Below are 21356 nucleotides of genomic sequence, written 5' to 3'. Positions count from 1 at the left end.
TTACACCGGCTTTAAAACGAATGCATTCCAGAGTCTTGAATGTGACTGTGCTTGTTTGATTGCATATTTACTAATGTGTGCTACGCTGGTTGTCAAGGTCCCTGAACTCATCGTGTCATATTTACTGACATTAATTCAGCAGGTTTCAAGAGGCACAATATGAGATAAGTGGGGAAAAAAACATTTCACCATTTCCAATCATGCTTGGAAGAATATGCATACTTGGTAGCAGAAAAAGCACAACAACAAAAATATTAAGAGTTGATGTGTGTTAGAAAAAAAACAACATTGCCTCCACAAAAATGTAAAACAGTCTGGTTGTGCTACCGATTAGTGTCTTTAAATAATATGAATAGGCCAAAGCCAATGCATCCCCCATCAGTGCAACCACATGACACGTAATTTTAGAGAAAAGCACAGGGAAACATGAACTGGTTTTTAAATGTTAATTGTGTAGGATTTTAAACAGCAGTTGTCATGGTTATAGTTTGAGCAAGTTCTTCACTTATGTGCTTACAATCTTGAAAGTGACAAGTGCAAATAGAACAACTGTACCAAAGCATCAAAGTAGAATAATTCTTAACAATTAAATAAAATGCATGGAAAACCTCATACTATATATATTATGCACCATAAACACCGTTTTTGATTAAAGTGATCATATCTTCCACCAGTGTGAAATTACAAACTTCCCTTTGCGCCATCCCACAAATAAAAAAAACAAAACATTCAAGGATGCATTCATTCATTGTCATTAAAATAAATTAATCAGATAGTGTATCCCAAAATAATAAAATAAATTAAAAAAAAAACTAAATAAGTTAGTCCGTTATTGAAGGTTTGAACAATAAGAATAAAAATCTAATGCATTTCCTGGAAAAGCAGGGTCAGTCAGTTACTTAAAAACTTTAAAAAGGCTTGGCTGTACAATATATAATAAATTGAAGTTATAAAAATCCTATAATATAAACTCATCAATTACTAGATCAATCAATTACTAGGAGCTTTAGAGCGGCTTCATCCAAACAGGTTGGAGAGGGGTCGTGTTCGCTGTGGGGTGCTGCTGGCAAGCTCATCGCCTCTCCCTACTTCACCCGTGTCCCTGAAGGAGGCGCTATGTACAATCTGTGCCCTATGTCGCCCCCGATGCAGCCGGGCATTCAATTTGCTGAGAGACGACTTCCTAAGCATCCCCCCCTTGGTCCTCCCATTCCCGAGCGCCTCCTCGGCATCCCCGGCTGGTGGGCTAAGGAGGCGCAGCGGGTTTAGAGCTCCCTGGAGTACTTTAGGAAACCTCCAGCCACGTGCCCCGCCGCCACTGACGTTGGCGTGTTCGGACTCGGCTCCCGGCGAGGTGAGCGCTCCTTGGTCCTGCAGGTCTGCAGGCAGCGGTGCGGGCAGGTACTGAATGGCTCGTCTGCCGCTGTAATCCCTCACCTCGGGGTCCGCCTCCCAGTCGGACAGCAGCACACGCATCACCTGACCGTTCAGAAGGACAACAAGCATGCATTTAAAACGCTTCCACTCTGCCTTTTTTATTAACATTTTGCCAAAAGCAGCACAGTGGACTAGTGGTGTCCAACCAGGGTGCTGTGGCACACAAGTGTGCTGTCGGACATCATCAGGGCTGCCACCGGAAATGATCCAATTTCACTTAATTTCTTTGAACCGATTCATTTATGAATTACAAATACATCATCATCTAGACTAGCGGCAGATAGTGGCAGGCAGAACATTTAAATGCCCATCCTTTCATTGGCAGAAGGTACAGTAAACCTGTGTATCCATCTGGTGCCATTTATATAAAAGAAAATAGTGCGGTGTCCTGCGAGTACATCATATTTGTATTCGATTAAACAGGGCCAGATTTCACACTGAACAAGTCAATTTGTGAGTAAATTGAGACGAGATCATCATCATTTCAGTCCTCGTACTTTTTGTGACCTTTTTGTTTGGTGGTGTGCCGTGAGATTTTTCCTTGACTCAATAAAAGGTTGGGAAACATTGGTCTAACCGCATTGTGGCAAACAGAAGTTTCCACAATCAGTAGCATAGGCTCTCAAAAGAATGGGGCAGTAGTAATAATAATATATATTTGTGTACAGTGAACCCCTGCATATTTGCGGGTGAGCATTTGGGAATTTGCTTATTCCCTGATTTGTGATTTTGGAACCTACACTCAGCTACAGTGAATTTGCTGATAAACTCACCTATTTGCTTTTTTTCTATTCAGGACAAAGCAATACAAGTGTCGCCTTTGTGCCACCTTGGAGCCAAAGAATTACACTGAAGGGAGTGGAAGAGTTCCACATCATCATTTTAGGGGTGGCGTCACTTAATTGCAGATTTTCCCTATTCATGGCAGGGATCAAAGCCTTTCCCCCGTGAACAGCGGCACGTCACTGTATCCAGTAGTTATTGTGATAATTTTATCACATTAAACCTGATTATGCATGGAAATTTCACACAATACAAATTAGAAATGAAAGGGTTTCAATGGGGCAGCACCATGGGCGAGTGGTTAGCACGTCTCTGCCCTGCAATTGACTTGCCCGACTTACTAAATAAAGTGTTCAGTGCTTTATTGGTTTTAGATTGTTTTATTGTTCTCAGCTAATGTAATTTTACATTTTATGTGTTTAAATGAATTTTACATCACTGTGGTCACCAGTGATTAAGAAAACGGACGGATGGATTTTGGATTTTCTCCAGCGACTCGCACTACTGTATAATCCGGTTGCATCTTACGTGAATGTGCCCATGCATGGCTGCCAGGTGTAGAGGTGTGTATCCAGCGCCGGACCTCACATTGACGTTGACGGCCACGGCGTTGCCCTTAGCGAACGTCAGCAGCTGAGAGAGCAGCTTTGCCTTTCCCTGCTTGGCCGCCCAGTGGAGGCAAGTGAAGCCGGTGACAAAGTCTCTCTTGGTCACCAGGCCGGCCTCCACAGCCAGGAGGGGCTGCAGGCTCTCCCACAGGCCGTCCGAGGCGCACAGCATCCACTCGTGCTCCATCGGGTCCAGCGTCACCGAGGCGCAGTCCTCGTCGGTGGCCGAGGAGAGGAGAGACGCCGAGTCGCCGTCGCTCCTCATCGAGTCTCGAAGGCGCGGACCCCGACTGATGAGAGACCGTCGAACCTGCAGAGGGAGGAAGAGGGGTAGAGAGATGGAAACAAAAATGTCATTTTCATTCAGTTCCACTCCCATTTCCCCATTGTCAAATGTCATTATGTAAACAGACGACGATACTCCAGACAACGACACAGTCTATATTTACTGATCCATCCATTTTCTCCAGTGCTTGTCTTCATTAAGTTCGCAGATTGCTGGAGCCTATTCCCAGCTGACTTTGGGCGAACTTGACTGGTTGCCAGACAATCGCAGGGAACATATAAATAAGCAACCATTCACACACACAATCACACCTATCGACAGTTTAGAGTCTTCAATGAACGTGCAGGATTTTGGAATGTGACCCCAAACCTCAAAACTGTGAATGAAAGGCAGACGTGATAAACATTAGTCCACTGTGCTGCCTAGTTTATTCTTCTTCTTCTTTTGTGTGTGTGTGATAAAACTGATCTTTGCAATTGTTCAGGAGTAAACTAACTTTTATGTGCATATTATCATGATCTCACATTTAACTGCTCCTCTCCAGTGGCCAAAGACCCAAAGAGTGAAACTGGCATACTTTTGAGTGAGTGAAGTAGCATCTGGCTACTTCACTCTTATGTTTGACTTTCATTGTGTTTTAACTCAATGCCAAATGGCGACACTCAACACAAAAATTCAGTAAAACATCATTCTTGCGAGTAAGCTTTTTGCACACAAAATGGAGAGCAAGTGAAAACATTTGAACCATATTTTTAGTATGAATTTAAAAAGTCCAAATCATCCCATTTCAGCCTCTCAAATGTGAATACTTTCTGATTTCCTGAGTCCTCTATGAAAGCAAACAAATTAGCTTTGTGTTTTAACCAAAACAAGAAATTCAAGAACAGACGTAGGAAAACTGATCAACTTTTGGGGCGTTTTTCTGACATGTTTCGGATCAAAGCTGATCCCAGTCGTTCCCAGCTCAACTACAGGACACCCATGAACCAAATCCACATTCGAGCCTCACCTGAGGAGAACAATTCATCATCAGCTCAATGAAGTTCCTGCGGCTCCCTTTTGGTGTGTTGACATCAAGACCGTGGTCCAGGCCTTCTATGGTGCCGTCTTCAGACAGGCAGCTGGTCAGCAACGCCCGCTGGGACCCTTTGGACACCCTACGGGCCCCTCGGACCTGCTGGCTTTGGGAGCCGGCAGGATGGTCCAGATCTGGCACCCCGATCACCGGGGCCGACTCGCGCCGCCTCCTCTCCCTCAGCTTCACTTCCACGGCAGCTCCGACAGAAGCGGGAGTAGTGCTGAGCTTGTTGGTCTGGGATGGGGCTTCATGTGGGTCGTAGCTGTTGGACTGCTTGACATCATCCATAATGCAAGAAGGTGGACTGGTAGCTCCTATCAGACCACAGAACAAGGTTTTTAATGTCATTACTTGTGAATGATGCTACCAAAGTCACTAAACCGAACCAAAGTCCAGCCCAGGGGGCATTTGAGTTCTGCGGTTCCTTTATTGGCCCATATTCACTCAGCTATCCATTTTCTATATCGTGTATCCTCACTAGGGTCGCGGGTGAGCTCGAGAGCCCCAACCTCAGAACTGTGAGGCGGATGTGCTAAACAGTCACTGACCCCATATTTAAAAAATTAAATTACACACGGAGTGGATGAGAAAATCACAATTGACATTTACTTTTTATAGGTCACTCAAAACAACGCATAGGTAACATTTACTTGTGCTCACAAGACCAATTTACATTACGTACAGAAAAGCAAAGCAAAATAATATATATATATTTCACTTTGTTCATTGTTTCCCTTACTTATGAAAAATACATTCGTAGACACCATGCGCAACAGTGAGATAACAGTAATACAATGCTTGCATTAAGCTTCATGTTGCCTTCTTTCAAGGGGTGACAAGTACCAGATAGGCTGCAGAGAGTGAACCCTACTTGCACATTGTCTAACAGCAAAACATTTGGCCACTGAACATGAACGCAATAATCAACAACTGTTTTTTTTAGGTGCAAAAAAAAAAAAAAAAAAAACAGAATGGAATACAGTCAACGTGGCAGGTTTTAAATCAACCAAAGCAAAGAGGATGCAGGGAGATCAACACTCACCTGTTTGCTGTCCGTTGCTGCTGACGAGGTTGCTGTTGTCCGGTGTTCGGTGCACGTTCCCGTTGCACTCGGTTGCGTGCTCGTGGGTGTCTCCGTCCTCACTCAAACGCACGTATTTCACGCCGCTTTCCACTTCCACGACACCGAGCGTGTCCACGACGCGTCTCAAAACCTCCTCGTCCTTCGACGGGTCACGTCCACCACCCCCGGTCGCCATGAAGTGATCAATCAGCTCCATCTGTTGGACCCTCCCTCCTCGCTCCATTAGGAACTCCTGCACGGCTTGAACCGTACACGGGGACGCCATCATTATCATCATCCACACAAATCAATTAATTTCATGACACCAAAACGTTTGGAAATTTGTCGGTTGCCATTTCGGGGTTATGACAGCCGGTGAAAGCATCCTCACTGGGCCTCCTCCTTTACTCCATCGCGGGCGGATCAGTTTCGAAAGATGACCGATAGGGGACGCACATTGCCATTAATCGCCGTCGTCATCATGATACATTACAAGACTCCACGTAAATTCGCCTTTCAATTATTGTATACAATTTCACCGCCTGTTGTCGTACCTGAGGGAGGCAATGTTTTGTTTAATATGTTTTTTTCCAGGCACTGATATTGATTGTACATGAAATTATTAGAAACATGGACAAAAAAAAATAACTGCGAGTTTGTCAAACTGTATAGTTTAGAAATTTACCACATTTTGAATGCATTGAATGCAACAAGAGAAAGGACTGTACCAATTTGAATAGAAAGGGGAGTCGTGTAAAAATGTGTTCGATAAATTATTATATAGAGCACATTTATACACTAACCCTTTATTTAAGGAACAATGTGAACATTAAAAATATAATGTATAACTCCCACTAAATTACACTTTTGAGTAGATTCACAGAAACCAGATGAGACCTAAATCCTATCTTCTCTAACGTGGTCTTGTCCATCCGTGGTGAGGCGGTCCCATACAGGAGGACTCTTTTGGGGGAAAAAATAATAATTTGACTCTTTTAAGAAGTTTTACAGTATTTTGTCTCCTCTCTGTGGGGAAATTCTACATTTTATCGAAAAAAACATGGCTTCTTCGGATGTTGCTCGGCAACCGGTTTGTATTTATCTCTTTGTACTTCGCTCTAATAAGAATCCTAGTCGAGCAGGGAGTGTCTTATCTGGGGCTACAGTGAATTTAGCTAGCCGTACAACTAGCCCAACTTCTCCTTATAGTAAATTAAGTAACGTTCCCGTTCACACAATATTGTTTGTTAACACAAAACAAAATGCGTGTATGTAACTGTACGTATTCACGCCAAATTGTAACGAAGAAAATGATTCGCTCATCGCCTCATAAGCGGGCATTGCCAGAGGGGCGTTAGCTGCCTGAAACTAGCAATCAACGTCATCCAACTGACTGCTGTGAAGTTTGGCAGACAACGTTGGTGTTCAAACATGGGAGTTAGTTACACCTAAACTGCAACTATCAACGCGTTGAAGCTCTAAATCAGGGGGTCAAACTCATTTTGGTTCAGGAGCCACAATCACCTCCGTTTGAGGCCAAGTGGGCCAGACCAGTATTTTGTATTTGTGTATTAATAAGCTATAAATAACAACTATTCCAAGTCCCCCACCATGGTTTTGGTGCAAATAATTACAAGTACATTCGGAAAATATTCACATTTATTAATTATTATTATCCTGTTGCAAATCATATGAACAATCTTGCCCTTTTAACACTACTGTGAATATTTTTTTTCCATTTACACATGTGCAACTTACAGATCAAAGTGGATTTGTGTATGGACTGTTTATAAAACAACTTTAGTCAGATTTAAAGCAATTTACACACATTTCTGGAAATATTAACAGCCTCAACTGTTGTCGTACTAGAGCGGCTCCAACTACCGGAGACAAATTCATGATGTGTTTTTTGGACATACTTGGCAAATAAAGATGATTCTGATTCTGAATACATACAAGTTGTGGCAGCGCATAAAAAAAAACATACCCACGACCAAACCAACCTCTTTTGGACTGAAGCTGTTGACTGTTATTTTGCAATATTCCGTCTTAAAATATTTATACAGGAGGTATTTATTTTCACCAAAGTATCTTGCAAAGGTGGCACAGCATTTTACACAAAGAAGGTTTACTTTGCTCCAGAAACCGTTTCCCTTCACAAGCGCATCGATATCGGTATTAAAATCCTGAGTTGCAGCCAACTTCAGAATGTCATTTAAGTGGTAAGTGGTTGTCAGTGCACCCTCCAGTGGACAAGATTAGCAACAATAGTTACTGTATTAAAAAAATAGCAGTGGATGTGTTCTCTATCCCTGGTACCGGTTCGACAGGGGTTCCAATCGGTTCCCCCTTGGCCGTCTGTTTGACACTCCTGGTCTAAATGATCAGAATATATAGCACAGCAGTGCTAAGGTCTTTGATGATCTGCAATTTTTGTTTTCCATTTCTGTAGTGTGTATCTGTGTTTTCAATTTAGTGGATGGTTGCAATTGATGACTTAAACACATTTTGAAAACTTTTATTTTGTGTGTTTGTGTGTGTGTTCGTGTTCAGGATAAGGGAGTCCGGCCTCTCTCCCTGGCAGGCCACGTGGGCTTTGACAGCCTCCCAGACCAGTTAGTCAACAAATCCACCGATCAGGGGTTCTGCTTCAACATTCTCTGCATCGGTATGCTGCCTGACATTCATACTATAAAAATAAAAAATACATTTACATGGACAGCAACGTTTCAATATAATCCCAATTAAGGATATACTGGGAGTAAGACACATGTAATGATATTTTTTTGGAGGCGTTTAACCCAAGTAAGGTCACAACCAGAGTAAACAGTAATGGTGTTAAAACATGGACTTTTGTCACTTTAATTATCATATTGTGGATATGTATGCACCTTAGTTGGAGTTTTATGTTTCAGTTTTCTAAATACTGCATGAATGTATGGCAGTGCATCTTTTGTTTCGGGCTTTACTAGCTGTTTCATGGGAAAAATCTTAACTAGATGACAAAAAAAAAGTTCCTGGCTTAAGGAAAAATGTGAGAATGTAAAGCAGAAGTTTGCATTGGGGTTTGAAGAGATTAAGATCATTTAACATGTTGCATTCTGGAACAAAAATCCATCCATCCGTCCATTTTCTGAGCCGCTTCTCCTCACTAGGGTTGCGGGCGTGCTGGAGCCTATCCCAGCTATCATCGGGCAGGAGGCGGGGTACACCCTGAACTGGTTGCCAGCCAAACGCAGGGCACATACAAACAAACAACCATTCGCACTCACATTCACACCTGCGGGCAATTTAGAGTCTCCAATTCATGCATGTTTTTGGGATGTGGGAGGAAACCGGAGTGCCCGGAGAAAACCCACGCTGGCACGGGGAGAACATGCAAACTCCACACAGGCGGGGCCGGGGATTGAACCCCGGTCCTCAGAACTGTGAGGCTGACGCGCTAACCAGTCGGTCACCGTGCCGCCGGAACAAAAATCATTAAAACATTTTAACACTGAGCTAGAAATAATGATGTTCATGGAAGAAGGAAAGCAATTGTACTACTCTATACCTTTTTTGACAATGTATCCAGCCATCCATCCATCCATTTTCTACCGCTTATCCGGGTCGGGTCGCGGGGGCAGTAGCTTTAGCAGGGACGCCCAGACTTCCCTCTCCCCAGCCACTTCATCCAGCTCTTCCAGGGGGATCCCGAGGCTTTCCCAGGCCAGCCGAAGGACGTAGTCTCTCCAGCGTGTCCTGGGTCGTCCCCGGGGTCTCCTCCCGGTGGGACGTCCCCGGAACACCTCACCAGGGAGGCGTCCGGGAGGCATCCGAATCAGATGACCCAGCCACCTCATCTGGCTCCTCTCAATGCGGAGGAGCAGCGGCTCTACTCTGAGATCCTCCCGGATGACCGAGCTTCTCACCCTATCTCTAAGGGAGAGCCCGGACACCCTGCGGAGGAAACTCATTTCGGCCGCTTGTATCCGGGATCACGTTCTTTCGGTCACGACCCACAGCTCGTGACCATAGGTGAGGGTAGGAACGAAGATCGACCGGTAAATTGAGAGCTTCGCCTTTCGGGTTAGCTCCTTCTTTACCACAACGGACCGATACAAAGTCTGCATCACTGCAGACGCTGCACCGATCCGCCTGTCAATCTCCCGTTCCATTCTTCCCTCACTCGTGAACAAGACCCCAAGATACTTGAACTCCTCCACTTGGGGCAGGATCTCATCCTCGACCTGGAGAGGGAATGCCACCCTTTTCCGACTGAGGACCATGGTCTCTGACTTGAAGTTGCTGATTCTCATCACAGCCGCTTCACACTCGGCTGCGAACTGCTCCAGTGAGAGTTGGAGCTCACTGCTTGATGAAGCCAACAGAACCACATCATCAGCAAAAAGCAGAGATGCAATACTGAGGCCACCAAACCGGACCCCCTCTACGCCTTGGCTGCGCCTAGAAATTCTGTCCATAAAAGTTATGAACAGAATCGGCGACAAAGGGCAGCCTTGGCGGAGTCCAACCCTCACCGGGAACGAGTCCGACTTACTGCCGGATATGCGGACCAAACTCTGACTCCGTTCGTACAGGGACTGAACAGCCCGTATCAGGGGGTTCGGTACCCCATACAATGTATCTGTCGTGAAAAATATTAGTAAAACAAAGTAGCACTGCAATTATTAGTATGAAATAAGTATTATACAAATAAAGGTCCGAATAGATTCCTGGTACTGTAAAGTGGGTAATTGAACAAATAAAAGCCCCTTGAAGTACATTATAGGTAATTTCATTTAACAAACAAGACATTTGGCACCGATGTTGTCACTAAGGCTTTGGTCATCAATCTTTGTCTCTTTCTTTCTGTCTTCAGGTGAAACTGGTATCGGCAAGTCCACCCTGATGGACACTCTGTTCAACACCAACTTTGAAAACTTTGTGTCGTCCCACTTTGAGCCTCAGGTGAAGCTGCGGGCTCAAACCTATGACCTGCAGGAGAGTAACGTGCGACTACGCCTCACCGTGGTCAACACGGTGGGATTCGGAGACCAAATGAACAAACAGGAGAGGTCAGATATTCGCCGGGAGCGAGCGTGTGATTTGCGGTCGCCCGGCACCACCGTTAACCATCAACCGTCAGTCTGTCTTTCTGTCTCTGTTTTGTAGCTATCAGCCGGTGGTGGACTACATTGACAGGCAGTTTGAGAGTTATCTGCAGGAAGAGCTCAAAATCAAGCGCTCCCTTTTCAACTACCACGACTCGCGAGTGCACGCCTGTCTGTATTTTATCTCCCCCTCAGGCCACTCCCTCAAGTCCCTGGACCTGGTCACCATGAAGAAACTGGACAGCAAGGTAGGAACATTGGTTGGATGCTAATAGCTTTCAGATACCTGTAATTGGCAGGCTACGGGAAAATTGCACTGAGCTAACAAATAGACACTTGGGCTAGCTACAGTACTTGGATTATTTAAAATAATCAGTGCTGTGACTGGGCTGATGTTTGTTATAAAATGTAACGGGTCAATGTCAACTTTCTTCTCAAGCAGAGGGATTATCTGAGAAATTCTTAGCATACAATGATGTTTTGATGGCAGCATACTGTATTACTATGCCTGGTAACAGCTATCGTATTAACATTGTGGGTGAGCCTGTGTGCTTCAAGAAGTGTATTGTGGCTGCTTGTTTACTTTTTAAAGTCACTGGAAGGACACTGCAAAATACTAGGGGTGGGAATCTCTCTCAACTTCCCAATTTAATTCAATTATGATTCAGGGGGCTAATTGATGCATCTTAACATGCTGAAATTTTTTTTATGAATAAACTTTTTTCTTACTGTGTGACTACTCAGTACTTTTAAAGCAGTATTGGAACCACTCATTTTTCCCACAAGCAAAATAAATTACAGATGCATGTGCAGGGGTGCCTTGAGGCACGCATTTAATTTGTTCCTGGGCCACGCTCATAACTCAAAACACTTGTATCTGAAATCATCTTTCGCAATTGAAATTTTTGGAAATGCCATTGCAGTGGACCCGCGTATTCTCGCGGTTCAGCACCACGGATTCACTTACCATATATTCACGACCATAAGGCTCACCTAAAAGTCTTAAAATTTTCTCCAAAATGGACGGGGGGCGCCTTATAATGCGGTGCACCGAGTTCCAAAATTTGTAAATGTTGTTGTGTGACTTTAATGAGCGCTCCGCTTGACTGACTAGGAGCATTTCCTCCCGACACACTGCTTATATAGAGGAAGGCGGACGTGACTGAGAACAGCATGCGGACGTTAAAGGGGGAAGTGTGCGCGTGACAGAGGACGCTAAAGGCACGCCCCCAGTAGGTATATAGTTCCGGTATGTGCATAGGTTTAGCTAAGGACCCCCGAAAATGGCACCTACGAAGAGACACGCTTACGAAGCACAGTTTAAACTGCAAGCTATTAGTTACGCGGAGGAACATGGGAATCGAGCAGCCGCGAGAGAATTCAAGATCAACGAATCCATGTTTCGCAAGTGGAGGAAGCAGGAAAGCGAGCTTCGCCAAATCAAGAAGACGAAGCTGAGTTTCCGCGGAAAAAAAGCAAGGTGGTCCGAGTTGGAAGACCAACTTGAGCAATGGATTAATGAGCAAAGAACAGCCGGGAGAAGCGTCTCTACAGTCACCATTCGACTGAGTGCAATAACTCGGAGCTTGACATTATTCCAGGAGGCTTGACGAAGGAACTCCAACCGCTGGACATCGGTGTAAACCGGGCGTTCAAAGTGAAGTTGCGAGCGGCGTGGAAGCGATGGATGACAGATGGCGAACACAGCTTTACTAGGACTAGGAGGCAGCGCCGGGCGAGTTACGCCACAATTTGTGAATGGATTGCGGATGCCTGGGCTAACGTGTCTGCTTGCACTGTTGTTCGAGCTTTCGTGAAATCCGGCATCATTTCTGAGGAGCCGCACGGCAACGAGACTGACTCAGACAATGACGAGAGGGAACCTGCCGTGTTTGATTGAGAACTTGCCCAGCTGTTCATTTCGGATACAGAACATGAGGACTTTGATGGATTTGTGGATGAGGATTGATCAAAAAATAACGTGGAGTACATTAAGTACTTCAATAAAGTAGAACCGAACTCAGTTTTGCTCCCGCTGCCTTTTTAAAAACATTGTTTTAGCGTGCTTGCATGCTACCGTATGTTTTAAGACAGCGTATGTTTTACCATGCCTGCGCCCAATAATACAGTGCGCCTTATTTATATGTTGAATACAGAAATAAACCCTGTAACTGAGACTGTCTTTTAATACAGTGCGCCTTATGGTCATGAAAATACGGTAGTTGTTTTTTTTTCTCCCCCAATTTTTTTTCATTTGTCAATTATAAAGAAACTTTTATTGGCAGTTTTATCCCTGCTTATTCAAGAATTTTTTTAAAAAATAAAATAATACATATATATATATTTTTTAATGCAGTTATAATGCCTGTCAATTATCCGTGGATTTGCGCTATTTGTGTCCCTAATCCGGTCAAGCCTCCCAATAAAAAAATTAAAATAAAATAAAATGAAATTCAAATAAACACTGGGGAACAATTAGGAAAAAAAAATCTGAGTTAGATTTTTATGGTGATTAAAACTAAAATTGGCATGCTGATTCCAAACTTGCAGTCAGTTTTTTTGTAGCACGTCCAGTTTTTTCTCCACAGCTTACCCTCCAGATAAGCAAAATTCCACTGATTAGCTGTAGTAAGACTTGCAAGCTGATTACAATTTGAGTTATCTACAGCTACGTGGCAGCTTGTTTTTACAGTCACAATTACAAGGCACAATTGAGACAGTGCGGTGAGAGGTGTGTGCCGCTCCCAATAGGTCAGTACTATCAATACTGCAAACAAGAAAGCTATCGAATTAAGAGGATTTGTGCTGCATTTTCTCTTAACCTTGTAACCCTGGGCATACCGTTGTAAGTTCTATTTTGTTTTATGCGGTTTTTTTTAGTTGTCAAAGCTTGTAACTATTCCATCTTATTGTTTTATTTACATAGGTATATATTTCCTTTGTTCAAAAACTTGACGTGATAGAGAAAAACTGAGATCAGTTTTGGATTCCGCACCCAAAAATGAGTTCAAAACAGCTGTCAGACCTAACTCAACAAAGATTGTGTTCTTCAGTGGCAAAAACCTCATCAGTTTTTGTAATCTTTAGTATTTTGAGTTAGGCTCTATCACAGTCTTATAACACACAAGTCAATTTACACATCCCTCACATTAATAGCAAAGTGGTCACATACTTATCATTGATTCAATGTGTAAGGAAAACAAACATTCATTTGTAGAGCAAGATTAAGCATTGATTCAAGCTACGTGGGTCATCGAATCGAATCGTAACCCTCTGAATTGTAATCATATTGTGAGGTGGCGAGAGATTCCCACCCCATGATTGTGGCGGTGGTCACAACCTTTCCCATGCTCTCTTGTGTGTCACTGCCGGGAAGTGCCAGGAGCCCAGGATTTGCGTGTGAAAAGAGTCACACAAAAAAAAGCGCTGGAATGTCACCACACACACACAGACACACACACTCGAGTTGTCCTTTTGTGTCACTGTACAGACAGAAAGACAGACAAACAGACAGGCGAAGAAAAACATTTGTTGCTGAAGAGAGTCAGCCACGCAGATTGTTGTTTTGTGGTCTGCTATCACTTGTGTTTTTGTATGTGTCTGACCAGAAGCTCGAGCAGAAAAAACATTCCTCTGCTTGACAAAATGACACACACGCATACAGACAGACAGGAATGTGGTGTGGCTCGGACAGCAGAGTGGGCTGCTGAGCCACAAATAACCTCAGTACACATTTTCATGTGCGTGCACTATTGATGATACTTGACTCTGTTATTGAGTCTGCCTCTTTAATGCAATATTTAGCAGTCTCACAAACTAAGTATTGCAAAAGATCTCCTCCTGCTCACATCGCACACTGTAGAGAAGAAACAACATGCTTAAAGTTCCCCAAAGTTTCCTGGACCTGTCAAAAGTATCTTAACTCCCCAAGCAGGATCTTTTTCCAGTCCTGAAAATCACCCACAACTAAATTGACACAACGATTCCAGTGAGCTAAATGCACAATAATGGTCCTGCAAAAGTGTCTGGTTCCTGTGACTGCAACATCTTGGATGTCCTTTCAACACAAAAATAATCATATAAATAACTTATATTTACAGGGATTTTGCTTTAGCATTGAACATCCCTGAACGTGCAGTAAATAAGGATCGAGCAAATAGTGAACAGCAAAAATCAACGAGTAATTGATTCCCCCTAAAACTTATACAGTGGAACCTCAATTTAGCGCACTAATAGTAGGAAGGAGTTGGCCATTAAATCTGATTGTCTGTTAAATTGAAGCCCTTTTTTATGGTCTAAAAACACCAGTACAGTACATAATTATAGTCTTGTACTTATTTTGTAGGCTAGAAACACCCAATATAGTACAAAATTATTGTAACTAAATTTAAAGAGGCTTTAAAATGTTTGAACACTTTTAAAGATTATCTAAATTTACCTCACAGGTGCATGAAAGGGATGATTTTGAGTTTCAACTGGACACTATTTTATGTCCGTTAAATCTGTAGTCTGTTAAATTGGGGTCTGTTAAATCATGGTTCCACTGGAAAAACAAAAAAATTATTGCCTATGCATGCCACAGATGGTGCCAAAGGTGCCACTTAGACTGGGCTTTGGCCAGGCATGGTAGCCGACTGGTTAGAGCGTCTGCCATACAGTTCTGAGGACCGGGGTTCAATCCCCGGCCCCGCCTGTGTGGAGTTTGCATGTTCTCCCCGTGCCTACGTGGGTTTTCTCCGGGCACTCCGGTTTCTCCTACATCCCAAAAACATGCGTGGTAGGTTAATTGACAACTCTAAATAGGTGTGAATGTGAGTGCAAATGGTTGGTTGTTTGTATGTGCCCTGCGATCCGCTGGCAATCAGTTCAGGGTGTACCCCGCCTCCTGCCCGATGATAGCTGGGATAGGCTCCAGCACGCCCGCGACCCTTGTGAGGAGAATGCGGCTCAGAAAATGGATGGATGGATGGGCTTTGGCCAAATGGGATGTGCTCACCTCACTTTAAAAAAAGTTCCTCGGCACCAAGATGCCTCAAGATGAACACTACTACTGTTATGTTAGACAGGACTTTGGGCCCATCTTGTAGCATTTCAGAAAGAGAACCAAAACAGCGTTTTTCACCAAATAACAGAGGATAGGGTGCCCTAAAAAAATCAGCAAATACGTGATGAACATGAAAGCAACGAATTGTTAATAGGCTTGGGAACAACGCTGTATCTTTGTGATCCTCACTTAAATTTAACAAATCTTCAATTATCTAACGCGTGTCTTTAATCCTATGATAATGCACTTTATACTTCATGTCATCGTATAGGTGAACATCATCCCCGTCATCGCCAAAGCAGACACGATCAGTAAGAGTGAACTGCACAAGTTCAAGATCAAGATCATGAGCGAGCTGGTGAGCAACGGCGTCCAGATCTACCAGTTCCCCCTGGATGACGAGACCGTCGCCAAGGTCAACACGGCTATGAACGTAAGCGGGCATCTGGCCCCGTGAGGCGTCACCCTCCACGTGAGCTCTGCAGTACAAGTCTAGTATTTTTTGTGTTTCAGGGCCATCTGCCGTTTGCTGTAGTGGGCAGCACGGAAGAAGTGGCCGTGGGCAACAAGATGGTGAAGGCACGTCAGTACCCCTGGGGGGTCGTCCAAGGTGGGTTTGTGGATGTCCATCAACTCGAGTGAGCAATGTGCACAAGGGGTCCTCGGTTACAGCAGTCGAGGTTATGAACCGCGCGCACGGAATTTGTCTAGGCAAAAGAAGGAACGCTCAGTTACAGACATACATATTTTATCCTGTTTTTTTCATTTCATTGCTTTATATTAATGGACTACAAATGTTTTTCAACCAAATACAGTGAATCTTGATGTTTAATTAATTAAAATGTCCCTTGAAAATCTGACACGCAACACCTTATAACGACAACTTAGACATGTTTCTGTACCCTTCCCCAGATATGTGCCTCGAGACAATCCCGTTTCAGAGGTCTACAGACAATTCTTTTGACTTCATGCATGCGTCATGCTTTGTCCTTTGATATGCACTGAAAACTGTGAGACGCTATATTGACGGGTGTGTGCCCTTCCAAAGCCGACCACAGGAGGACTTCAATTAAATAGTTGGAAATGCTCAGTGAAAACAGGATGCAGCTGAGCTCAGGCTGGAAATATTTATGTTCAGAGTTACTCCAAATATTCACAATTCCCTCCTTGTGGGTTCATGTATTTGCTTTTTAATTTTTTTTTTTTAAACCTTTCCTCTGTTATTCACTAAAAATCCTGTTTGTGTTGATGAGCTTCATTTTGACAAAAGTGGTGCTTTTCTGCCACCTTGTTGCATCGAAAGACTTTTTTTTTGGGGGGGGGGATAGGAGGGGAACACTTTACATTTGATTTATTAATTCTTTCTTTGGTGAATTTGCAAACGTCTAGAAAAAAACAAAGCTTTTTTTCTCATGTTGATCTAATGCGGTGTTGTGTGTAATTTAATACATTTTAGAATAACTGTCACATAAAATGTGGAGAAATTAGAGCGGCTACACTGTTATTACTGACTTTATTGCTGCATTAGTCATTCTGACTGAGTACAGATTTGTGTCACGTCGCCACTGTTGAAACGGACCCCTGTCGTCAACAACTGAGAACCCTAACCCTGTATATGTGGACCATGTGATATATCACTATCGCCATGCTTGTCTGCCTGCCATCCCATAATAATACCAGTGTGTCCCTGTGACTAAAGTGGAGAACGAGAGCCACTGCGACTTTGTGAAGCTGAGGGAGATGCTGATCTGCGTCAACATGGAGGACCTAAGGGAACAGACGCACACTCGCCACTACGAGTTGTACAGACGCTGCAAGCTGGAGGAGATGGGCTTCAAAGACACGGACCCGGAGTGCAAACCCGTCAGGTGACCCACCCCCCTACAATCACGGCTGAATCTGGGTGTTCCCAAAAAAACTGAGTGTACAAATGTCTGTGTGTGTCCGTGTGCAGTCTGCAGCAGACCTACGAAGCCAAGCGTCACGAGTTCCTGGTGGAACTGCAGAGGAGAGAGGACGAGATGCGGCAGATGTTTGTGCAGAGGGTCAAGGAGAAGGAGGCGGAGCTTAAGGATGCAGAGCGAGAGGTCAGAAATTGCTGGTGTTATTGCCATTTTATTGATTTTTTTTTTTATCCCTTTCCCCAGCCACTTCATTCAGGTCTTCCGGGGGGATCCCGAGGCGTTCCCAGGCTAGCCGGGAGACATCGTCTTTGCAGCGTGTCCTGGGTCGTCCCTGGGGTCTCCTTCTGGTGGGACGTAGTCGGAACACCTCACCAGGGAGGCGTCCAGGAGGCATCCTAATCAGATGCCCGAGCCACCTCATCTGGTTCCTCCCAATGTGGAGGAGCAGCGGCTCTACTCTGAGCCCCTTGCGGATGACCGAGCTTTTCACCCCTGTATATATTTTAATAAAACCAAATTATTTTTGAAGAAGTAGAGGCAGGTTAATCCTGAGAAAAACATTTTAAAAAGCTTGTTTGGGATCAGGAGAAATTAAGCAAATCCCAGAAGGAGGGGAAAAACGTAAATAGCACAAAAGGTTGGAATGTTGTAGAAATCTTTTTCCATAAGTAAAGGGATTTTTTTTTTTTTTTTTTTATAACCATAACTTGGTCCACCTCTCCACATTTCAGCTGCAGAGCCGCTTTGAGCAGCTGAAGCGCCTCCACGCCGAGGAGAAGTCGGCTCTGGAGGAGAAGAGGCGTCTCCTGGAGGAAGACCAGAGCTCCTTCGGCAAGAGACGCGCTGCCGCTCAGCTGCTGCAGGCCCAAAGCCTCACCGCCAACGGCAAGAAGGACAAAGACCGTAAGAAGTAAGGAAGACTTTGATGTACTCGCTTCTACTTGCCTCGAATATAGTAAAGCCCTATATCGCGGTTGGTATGATGTTTTTGTGTTATCCATTTCTCTCTCTAAATATATTATATAGGTTTGAATTGGTTTGTATTGTTTTAAAGGTGTGTTTAAAGACCTTAAAAAAAGTTTGAAGTGCTGTAAATGCTATAAAAACATCCCTAGGGTATATTTAAACAGGGTATTTCGATATCGCAGCTTTTCACTAATCACGGGGGGGGTTTGATTTGAGTGTCGCTGTAATCACAAGCAGATGAATATTGATCAACAGCTGCATGATGTATTTGACTAAAGCGGGGTACACACACACTGATTTTTAACATCTTACCTGATATTTTTAAATCTTAAATAACTCATACATGACAAGGAAAAACAAATATATTAATATATATATATATATTTATATATATATTTATATTAATAGTTTCAACCATAACGACTCATCTCACAACATTAACCTTAAAAATTAGTGGCTTGCAGATGATTTGATTTTGGAAAAAAATGCACTAGAAGTGTGTGTGTGTGTTTATGTGTGTGTGTGTGTGTACATGCACATTTTCACAAACAACCCCCGGTGGCAGCAACAACTTTGCTCCTCCCCAACATGCAACACAAAGATGTTAGTCTCTCATTGAGATGCATCAGTTCAAAAACACTTTGTTGGGATTTGGGAGTTTAAACATTGAACAGGTTTAACATTTACGGTGGTCGGACCCGAGTGTTTTCCGAGCAGATCGGGTAGGGAAAATCACTCTTAACACAATGAACAACACAGAATCACTCAGGATAATCTTTTAAAGCGGTTCGCAAGCCCTTACATTAAATGCCACCTGAAAAAATCATACATAGTAAGCCCATAATAGGTAGTGTCAATCATAAATGAGGCAGAGGTTTTATTCCCCAAAAAGTATATTTAATATTATTGTAAGCCACTGTGACATCATGTTACAGTTTGAACATTAACATAAATAAAAAACATTTAAAGATTCAGGTAAAATTTATTGCTCATAAAAATTGTACCTAAATAAACAAACAGTTCGTTGAAGAAAAGAAATGCACATGTATCATACTAATTTTAGGGGGATTTAAGGGGGGAGGAAAAATTTAAACCGCTGTAACATATTGTCCAGTTTGAATATTTAATTCTAGACTTTACACCAATCTGATTGGCTTGCTCGGTATCATCAGATAATTAGCATTTTATGCATATCCGCTGATCGGCTTTGATGTCATAATTTGCCCATCCGATCAATGATGTCATTGTTCATCTCTGCAAAAGATATTTACTCCGCGTCGGTGGTCGTCTATGTTTGAATCCAAAAGCTATTTTATTTTTAGCCTTGGCACGTGTCTTGACATAGTACTGTAAAAACCTAACGGCCAATAAAGTTAGATTTTTATAATTTTATTTTGATCTTGTCGGTGAAAAAAACGTCAGCAGTTTGACCTGACTGAACTTTAAACTTAAGTCAGTGGCCAATCCTTGAATGCCCCCTAGAGGTCATTGTTTTATATTTTGTCTAAAATGCTAGCGAATGCTTATTGAAGATACTCAGTGTACAGTAAACAAGTATATACGGTAAATGAACAAGTCATTTAATTAGACATTTCTCCATCTTGTGATCGGATCGGTTATCGTTTTTTTAAACTCGGTGATCGGCCCCAAAAATCCTGATCGTGTAAAGCCTATTGAATTCATTGCTTCTTTCGCATACCACGAGAGGAGGCCTGTGTGCCACTAATGCCACACTATGCTCGATACATCTGAGAATCAGGACTTTGCTGACTTTGATCACGAGGGAGAGAATTGCTTACATCTGCCCTCATTTGTGTGTACCTCGGGTGGAAGCACATTTCTAATTTGCATCTTGAGCTGAAAATATGGGAAACTCTTTGTGACCCCTCGACAAATACTGCAATTGTAAAAAACAAAAACAAAAAAAAGGAAAGAAATCTAATTGTAATTGTGAAACTTGCTGCTTTAAAAACTGATTGTCACTACATTGCTGCATCTCTTTTTCCTAAACTAGTTCTGGCTTCATGTGAAGAATTCAGGACAGAAACTCCAGTCTGACCAGCGACATCATTCCCAAATCTTTGTGGCCAGTCTCAAACACTAACCTGAAGTGCCCCCCGCCATCATCATCATCTTCATCACCACCAGCAACTCATTAGTGTGTTCTATGTGCCAAAGTTAAGACAATACGTTTCATGTGTACACTTTGTTTTTTTTGTTAATCTAATGTGTGGGTTTTAAACTTTCTTTTGTGTATGTATTCTTTTATGATATTCTCCATGATACCCTCCTTTGTTTGTTTTAGAAGCGCGTGGTCGCTTGTGTGGGGTTAATAATGGACCTGTAATGGTTTTAATGGTACATTCATGTCTTTGATATTGTAATCCAGTCACAAGCAGAGTGGCTGCTACACAACAACAGTATTTTTACTATTTTCAATAGACATCTTTGATCATTAAGTGTCAATCATCCTTAAAATTATCTTGTGTGCATCAATCTTTGATCTGATATTTTAATAACGATATAAACCTTTCAACAGTGTTTCAGAAAGCTACAAGCAATGCCTCAGCAAGTTTTAACTTTTAACTAAGTTATGTTTACTCAACTTTGAAAATGTTACAGCATATTTACATACGTAGCCTATACTGTTGTGTTTCACTTGCTCTCCTTGTTTCTGCTGACATGCACTTGTTTAAGTGTGCACAGCAGCGCTGACTCATGGGGGAAGAAAAGTGGGAGGAGGAGACGCAGAACGAGAGGGAACAGTACTGTACTTTGATGCACTCGTGTTTGGGACAAAATCCCCAGACTCGCACCTCGTAGCATTTGAACACAAGTCAGTGGTGCTGCTTTCTTATCGTGACACTTTTATACACTTACACTTGTGTTCCACATGTGTTACACGTGCCTTATGTGTGTCCATCTTACTGTAGGAAAAGGAAACAAAAAACACTTTGTGCTTGTACACGCAGTGAAACACTGATGCTTGATGGAGGGAAACTTTTTATATTTGTACTACACTCGTATTTATGAAATAAACAGTGTTACTCAGGAGGTTTGTCTCTTTCACTGCCGTGGACGTCTATTGTCAACT

General features: G+C 43.0%; 2 protein-coding genes across 2 annotated transcripts; one reads left to right on the top strand and one right to left on the bottom strand.

Moving 5' to 3' along the window:
* Positions 1-765: 765 nt before the first annotated feature.
* Positions 766-5663, bottom strand: sowahca (sosondowah ankyrin repeat domain family Ca). The gene is made up of 4 exons (XM_061692070.1): positions 5235-5663; positions 4124-4506; positions 2749-3138; positions 766-1479 (listed from the first exon to the last, which is right to left on the bottom strand). The coding sequence occupies exons 1-4, from the start codon at positions 5551-5553 to the stop codon at positions 1018-1020; spliced, it is 1554 nt and encodes a 517-aa protein (XP_061548054.1). The 5' UTR covers positions 5554-5663; the 3' UTR covers positions 766-1017.
* Positions 5664-6195: 532 nt separating this feature from the next.
* On the top strand, positions 6196-21316 carry septin10 (septin 10). Its single transcript, XM_061692071.1, has 10 exons — positions 6196-6345; positions 7809-7923; positions 10117-10312; positions 10410-10596; positions 15664-15825; positions 15906-16002; positions 17092-17260; positions 17347-17479; positions 18028-18206; positions 20277-21316. The coding sequence occupies exons 1-10, from the start codon at positions 6316-6318 to the stop codon at positions 20290-20292; spliced, it is 1284 nt and encodes a 427-aa protein (XP_061548055.1). The 5' UTR covers positions 6196-6315; the 3' UTR covers positions 20293-21316.
* The last annotated feature ends 40 nt before the right edge of the window (positions 21317-21356 follow it).

Source organism: Phycodurus eques, chromosome 12, assembly GCF_024500275.1.
Source record: "Phycodurus eques isolate BA_2022a chromosome 12, UOR_Pequ_1.1, whole genome shotgun sequence".
NCBI classification, from domain to species: domain Eukaryota; kingdom Metazoa; phylum Chordata; class Actinopteri; order Syngnathiformes; family Syngnathidae; genus Phycodurus; species Phycodurus eques.
This window is presented reverse-complemented; position numbering and strand designations above follow the sequence as displayed.

Excerpts from the sequence above, each read along its gene's own strand:
- septin10 (XM_061692071.1), top strand. The coding sequence starts at position 6,316 with ATGGCTTCTTCGGATGTTGCTCGGCAACCG. Across the intron at positions 7,924-10,116 it reads CTTCAACATTCTCTGCATCG|GTGAAACTGGTATCGGCAAG; the intron begins GTATGCTGCCTG and ends TTCTGTCTTCAG. Across the intron at positions 17,261-17,346 it reads CCGGAGTGCAAACCCGTCAG|TCTGCAGCAGACCTACGAAG; the intron begins GTGACCCACCCC and ends GTCCGTGTGCAG.
- sowahca (XM_061692070.1), bottom strand. The coding sequence starts at position 5,553 with ATGATGATAATGATGGCGTCCCCGTGTACGGTTCAAGCCGTGCAGGAG. Across the intron at positions 4,507-5,234 it reads CAGCAACGGACAGCAAACAG|GAGCTACCAGTCCACCTTCT; the intron begins GTGAGTGTTGAT and ends GTGGTCTGATAG. Across the intron at positions 1,480-2,748 it reads CCATGCATGGGCACATTCAC|GTGATGCGTGTGCTGCTGTC; the intron begins GTAAGATGCAAC and ends CTGAACGGTCAG.